This window comes from Engraulis encrasicolus, chromosome 3 (assembly GCF_034702125.1).
Source record: "Engraulis encrasicolus isolate BLACKSEA-1 chromosome 3, IST_EnEncr_1.0, whole genome shotgun sequence".
Classification (NCBI taxonomy): Eukaryota; Metazoa; Chordata; class Actinopteri; order Clupeiformes; family Engraulidae; genus Engraulis; species Engraulis encrasicolus.
Genome location: NC_085859.1, coordinates 46793383 through 46800882, shown reverse-complemented (window position 1 = coordinate 46800882; position 7500 = coordinate 46793383). Strand labels below are relative to the sequence as shown.

Here is a 7500-nt window from a genome sequence, read left to right as displayed (position 1 = left end):
GAGAGAGAGAGAGAGAGAGAGAGAGAGAGAGAGAGAGAGAGAGAGAGAGAGAGAGAGAGAGAGAGAGAGAGAGAGAGAGGAAAGAGAGGACAGAGGAGGAGGAGAGGGCTGGCTGGAAAAGAGGCTGGACTGAGGCCCAAAACCGGCCCAGGCATTTTTTGCCATAGACCAGCCCCTCACAGCCTACTTATTATGATTGTCTCAATCTATTGTCTATAATAAAGATAGATCATTGGGCAGCCCCATCTTTGGAGGGACAGTCTGTAACAACAACAACAACAACAACAACAACAACAAAAGACAAAAAAACCAAAATAAATCAACAGCGTCGGCCCCTAAGTTACAGCCGGCCCACCCGGAAAAAGCCCTGTATGCCAGATCACCAGTCCAGGCCTGGTTGGAAAAGAGGCAGCAGAGACGCGTACAGCCAGCCAAACCGGAAGCTGTGAAATATCAATTACAGGTTTGGAGCAGCAAGCGCAGCTGGGAGGAAGGCCACGGAAAGCTGCATGCTACGGCCATCAGAGAGTGGGTGATCTCAGCAGGCAGACGCATTTCGATCATCACAGATCCCAGCCGTGACCTACTATATGCTTCAGATGAACAACAAGTCCAAGCAGCTGGGCTGAGGCAAGATGATCCCAAGACGTCTTTCTGTTAGACGCACGCTGTGAAACATTGCAGCCAGTTAAACGTGAAAACGAAAGTTGCCTTGCTGCCTTACGTTTGTAAGTGAACTCAACTCGAGGCTTCACACAACTAGAAGCTTTCTCACATTGAGTTACTGTACGTAACTTACAAACTTAAGGAGTGGAGAGTATTAACACTGATGATTCTGTGGGATTTGTTTGCTACATTTTCTTTTTATTTTCTTGAAGTAACTGAGGAACAACAACAACATTTACAAGAAGGACACACTGTCAAGTGGCAACTGATTATGCGGACAAAAACCCAAGAATTTGTATGACAATGATGAGGGGCTGGGAACAGGCAGAAATCAGATTTTACCTTCAGCAAAATCTTAGTCCTCAAGATGCCATACCAGACTTCCAAACATTTACAATCGATGCATGTTTTCACATAGACATTTGTGCAAAATCGTGTTTAACTGGTCTTATCAGAGTGAATGATTTGGAAAGAAAGCAGTTTTAAATAAACCCAGTGGACCATTATAAAAGTGGGGTACATAACCAAAAATAATCATTTATCTCTGCTTCATGCAGTTCATTGTCCCAGGAACAAGAATCTCCACAGAGAAATGACAAACACATATTATCTCACACCCACTAAAAAGTCTCGAGTATACAGAAAAAAAAATCATATTCAATTTTTGTACCTGATGTTTATATATAAAATGGAGAAACAAACAAAAAGAATAAAGAAAAATGAAAGCCAGTTCATTTAACGTAAAAAATAACATGAGATAGCAAAACATCACATAAGCACAGCTTACAGACATAGACAAAATATTATTACAAAATATTTTAACGTAGAAAAATAACCATTATAAAGACTAAATAGTTGTACCATTATAGAAAAACCATAGTAACAACATTTTTTTTAACTTTACATCATAGGCACGTGGTCTTCATATCAAACTACTGTCTGTACACACTGAGACACTCTTCCTGCTTCATGTGAACAAGGCAAAGGACAGTACAAAAACATCTTAACACATAGCATCAAAACTCACAAAAGCCTCCAGTTTTTCTTCGAGTTTCACTCTAGCGCTCTAGCCATTCTAGTCCTTCAATTTAATACAGAGGGTATTCCTCGTCCCAGAATATCCCACAAGTGCTTGTTAGGCCTATAACTCTGAACATGATACGTTGTTCCGTAATTACATGCTATCATAGACTGAGGGGAGACAATGTGTGCAGGAAACCGCTAGGAATAGACAGTCTTGCTGAGGGCTGAGGGTGCACGTGGCCGACACTTGAGAGGTGGTGCACTCGTCTCGTACCATTCAACTGCGCTGTCTTTTTTCTCGCACAGGCAACTTGCTACGGCAATATAAACACCAACGAATGTGTTCTGTACAGTCTAGTTGATGGGTTGGTGGTGCGGTGACTGTCGTACTTTTGTCTGCCGTATTGTCCATTCTGTACGGAAGACCGAGATACATTTTTGTCGAGAATTACCGGCTCACACTACCAACACAAGCACAAAATACTGTTATTATTTTCTTACAAAGGCACAAGTCTATGTTTGTTTTGTGTGTGTGTGTGTGTGGCAGGAGGAATCATTGGAATGCGGAATGCTGAAAAGCTAAACTACCACCCTTGCTTGAGTAATGCCACCGCTGGCTGAAGATATGTCAAGCCGCCTGCCACTGTAACCGTATCACCTGTCATTACCGGAGGCCAACACAGCACAGCACAGCACCGTCACACACATTCAGTCTCGGTCTGGATGGAAAGAAGGAAAAGGGCACTGTTGACAAAAAACCCACTTACGCCACTCCAGGGCACGGTGTGTGGATGGCTTGGCTTGACTTGACTTTCAGGCTTTTAGAATTTCCTCCCATGCTGACTGCACGATGAAGGATTCCAGTGTGCCTCAGTTGATTGCACTGTGATACATGCTGCTGGCCAAAAGAGCGCTTCAAACCCAGGTCTTGACAGAAAGGTTATTCTTCACATCTCCTGCTTTGCCTGCCGGCCCAGGGGTGTCTCGTGCTTCCGAAGGACAGGGTTGCCAGATAAGGCTGATGATTTTCAGCCCAAAAAAAATGCTCAAAACACGTCTGGAAGCACTAAATCCCGGCCAATTCTATTGATTTCTATGGCCAAAAATTGGACAGGTTTTTCTACTAAGTGCCATTTTTATCCGCAGACGGCCATCCTAATCAACCCCATTGATTGATTGATTGATTGATTGTTTTATTGACATCACATCAGTGTCTTCCTCTACAGGAGCACTGTTCTTTCTGTGGTCAAACAACTGCCCACAATTGGGCGGGAAACAGCCCAATCTGGCAACACTGCCCAGGGAGCTTGACAGTGGTATCATGATGGGGTCTTGCGGCTCACCCCGCTTCCCTTCATCCCGCCCCGTTACTGAGGCATGATTTATCACAATTAAATAGCAGTATGCTCTTTTGAACTGCAGAAAATTAAATGCCAATCACGAGTGAAGCTACCATTTTGGAGAAGACAGAGAGCATGCTAACCTCAAACCCCCACCACAGGCTGTTCAATTATGGTGCCAAAGAAGTTTCCAAGTCCCAACTATTAACCTAACCATCTTGTTATAGATAAATATAGTCTATAGTTTACGATAATCTGGAGTGTATAGGTTGAATATGTATATGATCAGGATCTGGTTTAGGCAAAGTCGAAATGTGTCTGCATTACCAGTACCGGTAAACAAAATCATTAAATACTTTGTTTTTTTGAATAAAACATCTTGAAAGTGCTGGATACTGCAGCATTCCACAAAACTAAGACTTATGCCACTGTCTTTGAACACAGGTAAGAACACCCATCAATAACATAACCTTGTATAATACGAATATAGAATATACTAAATTATCGGCTTATAGTTTGCATACACTTGAATTTATAATATAAAACCAAGCTTATAACATTAACCTCAAAACCCATGTACATATTAATACTGAATGGTATTAAGCATTTCTCTGAGTACTTTACACTCCAGAAAGTATTTTTTCTTGAGTGATTTTTGCTTCTGGTATGTGCTGGACATGTAAAAAAAAATCCTTCGTGTTTGTATCAACACTAGAATTAGTCACTAATGGGGAAAAAACATGTGGTTCAGCAAGCAGCTCTTTGGAGACTGAACCCTGTTTCTCAAAAGCATCGTTGCTACCCAGTTAGCAACTTACTAAGTTTCCAATGGGTAATTGCATTGCAACCAAGTGAGTTGCTAACTTAGTTAGCAATGTTGTTGTTGAGAAATGCACCCCTGTACGGCACTTAATTGTTTTTCACAACTTGAGGTGGCATGATGGCGGTCTTTGGAGTGGCTTTGGTCTCAGGGGTGTCCGGGGCGTTCCCCTCCTTGCCTTTCTTCCTGGGCGGCTTTTTGATAGGGGTCTTCTTGGGCGTAGAGTCCCCCCCTCCTACTCCTACTCCTACTCCGACTCCCCCTCCTCCTCCGCCTCCCGACACCTCCGCAGTCTTTGAGCCGTTCATGGCCGCCGCCGTCAGCTGCTGTTTCTCAGGGCTTCGAGGCTCAGTGCTCTCCACCGCCGAGTCCGACACGACGGCGGGTGCCACCATCTTCTGGAGGCTGCCCGTGGTGGGCAGCAGAGGCTTGGTGGTGGAGGAGCCTTGCCCCTGGGGGGTGCCCCCGCTGCCGACGCTGCCCACCGAGCGCTTCGCCTTCTGGGGCGGTGTAGGCTTCTCGCGTTGCTCTCGCATCTGTGGAGTGGACAGCCCATTGGTCTTGACCACTCCCACCAGCCCCTCGTTGCGGTTGATGGACTGGGTTTTCTCCTTCAGCTGGGCGGCCAACAGTGTGGCGGCCTCCGAGTTCATGTGCATATGCTGGGGCATGTGCATGATTTTGGGGCTCTTGGGAGCCGCTTCGTCCTTGAGGGGCTCCGGCTCTTTGTCTTTGTCCTTGTCCTTGTCTTTGTCTTTGGCGGCCTTCTTGTCGGAGTGGAAGCTGCTGATCTTCTTCAGGGCGTTCTGCACCACGCCGTTGATGTGCTCCCGATGCTCCTCCACCGTGCGGCCCTTCTGGGCCTTGGCCTTGCTGGGGGAGTCGCCGCCTGCTGTCTCGCCGCCGGAGGTGGCCTTCCCATCTGGGCTCTTCTTGTCTTTGGTCTTGTCTTTGCCCGACTTCTCCTTCTCCTTGTTCTTTGGTTTCTCGCTAGGCGTACCGGACTCTCCCTTCCCTCCTTTCTCCGGCGTGTTGGTCGGGGTCGTCGTGGTGGCGCCGTGGATCCAAGAGACCTTGGGCTTGGTGGAGGGGTCTGGCGGCCTTGGCTTGGTCCTCTCCGGGGATGGAGGCTTCCCGTTGCCCTTGAATGAATGAATGAATGAATGAATGATTTTATTTGACATTCTCAGCTCTTATATAAAAGAATAAATACATGATTGAGTTCCATATAAACAGCACCACATACTTAAATTAAAAAGGAGAGAGTCAGGATAACACAATAAAGCTCGGAAGCTTATTTCCATTAATAATAATAATAATAATAATAATAATAATAATAATAATAATAATAATCCTAATTCCTTTGTTTTATATAGCGCCTTTCAAAACACCCAAGGTGGCTTAAAGGACCAGTTTGGTCAATTTCAACATGCAGTTGTAATGCTCACACTACCCTGGACTTGTCAGTACCTGAGTTTTTTTTTTCTTCTTCTTCAGCCTTTTCCGAGATCTTGGTCATTGTAATGGGGGCAGCTCTTTGTTTACATTTCATAAAAACATTTTTATTTATTCCCAAAAACATCCGAAAGGTTATACAACATCAGCAGACAACTAGTAAACAGCGGTACCTTATGGGAAAATATTTGGAGTAGGCCTATGTTAATTAAAAAAAAAAATGTAAACAAACGCTGCCCCCATTAGAATAGCTCATATCTCGGAAAGGGCTTAGCCGAAAAAATGTGGCATCACCGGGTACTGACAAGTCAAGGGTAGCATGAGCAATACAATAGCATATTGAAATTGACTGAACTGGTCCTTTAACCCTACACCGGATCTCCTGTGACACACTGTAATAGTCATTGAAAAGTTTCAGTAAAGGACCTTCAGTAATAATGCACTATGACTTGATCATTGCTATTCTGGTAAAGCGGTGTGTCTTAACAGATTAACATAATATCAGTGTACTGTAATTGTGTGTACTGTAAATATGTACTGTAGGTGTGTGCTTATAGATACAAGAAGGCAAAACCTCCAAAAAGAGATGGGCTTGAAGGTGCTGCTTAAAGATGGCCATTGTGGTTAAAAATGCACCTTGATCTCGATGATGCAGCCGTCCTCGTCCTCCTTGGACTGCTTGGACAGGCGGGCGATCTGGGCGTACAGGGCCCCCGTGGTGGACTCCGATCCGCTGGTGGAGCCCCCTTCGCTGTCTGTGGACTTGAGTAGAGGCTGATCGGCGGCGGGCACCGTCTCTTTAAGGGACGTGTACTCGCCGGCGTCCTCCTCTGCTGTGCTCTCCGCCACGGCAGTGGAGCTGCTCTTCTCGTTACTCTCGTCGACGGTATCTGTAGGACAGATGAGACATGAGGGGAAACGGCTTATCACATGAGGCGAACTGGTAATTGCACTGCCATTATAGGGCAGATGTCAACGACTGGGAGGGCGTTTTATCGCACAACTTCTGTCATATCAGCACAGGTGCACGTTTCCTGCCTGTGAATGAAAGAGTGAAATTTATAACGCTAATCTGTTCAAGGGCTTCAGGCCTATTAAATGCGCATTTACTAAATTAACGTACAGCTGTTGTCAGACTGTATCAACACGGCGATAAAAAAAGAGTCCATGCTTCTGAAATGAATGTAATTAATTTGCCATTTGTTCTGCCTAATTAGAATTGAAATGCTGGATAATATCAGAGACACACGCAATTAGTTCCTATGGATGGAGCCGAGATAATGTTTCACTTCGGCGCGATCCAATGGTTCTGTTCACTCAGAACAGAACACACGAAAAGGCAACTGCTCAGAGGCAGCCATAGACGATAAAACAACACACACAGAGAGCGACGGAGTGCCAGAGAAGGAAGCGAAGGGATAGAAGCAAATAAACAAAGAAGGAAAGAAAGAAAAAGAAAGCAAAAGAAAGAAAAAAGAAGGAAAAAGAAAGAACAGGCGTTATGAGGAAACTTGAGCCTTGAATCTTTCCCCCCATCTTCCATCCCTCCACCATCCCCGCCCCCCATTCCTCCATCCCTCCATCCCTCCACCACCCCTGGCCCCCTCCCCCATTCCTCCTATAATTTAGGCAGTGACTCACGACTTGGCACCGAGCCACGTGCTGACTTTACCATCGCTGCCACTTCCTGTTTGTGTATGAAAGCACACAGAGGGCGCAGCGCAGGGCCCCGAGGCGAGAGCCTATCGTATCGCGAAGCCCGATCAGCCTCTCTGAGAGAGGCCTGGACTGGGGCCTGAAACCGGCCCAGGCATTTTTTTTGGCATAGACCAGCCTTTCATCGCTACACCCATACTACAATTATGATGGCCTCAGTCCACTGTATTTTAAGGATGACTGTCGGCCCACCGGGAAAATGCCCTGTATGCCAGATGACCAGTCCAGCCCTGGCCTCTGAGATGGTATCCTTCAAAGTAGGTCACGCCACAATTGCTCAGAAACTCGAGCCCACCCATTCCCAATAGCCCCCAATCACTTGGCTTCCACCAAAGCATGATGGACCAACCATGGACCAAAGATGACCCCAAAAAATGTTATCTCTGCTCTCTCTCTCTCAGGCTTGTCTATGCAAATAACTCCCCCATTCATCCAAGTCATCGTAGTCACAAGTGCTCAAGTTGTAATAAACCAGACTTG

General features: G+C 45.7%; 1 protein-coding gene across 2 annotated transcripts in view; it reads right to left on the bottom strand.

Annotated features, from left to right (window-relative positions):
• Window positions 1-843: 843 nt before the first annotated feature.
• The window catches only part of scarf2 (scavenger receptor class F, member 2), a 46800-nt gene continuing 40143 nt past the window's right edge, over window positions 844-7500 (bottom strand). For both annotated transcript variants that reach the window (XM_063195527.1, XM_063195528.1), the window contains exons 11-12: window positions 5941-6194; window positions 844-4991 (exon numbers count right to left, since the gene is read on the bottom strand). In XM_063195527.1, coding sequence (XP_063051597.1) covers window positions 3939-4991; window positions 5941-6194 — 1307 coding nt within the window. In that variant the 3' untranslated portion in view covers window positions 844-3938. The remainder of the gene's footprint in view (window positions 4992-5940; window positions 6195-7500) is intronic.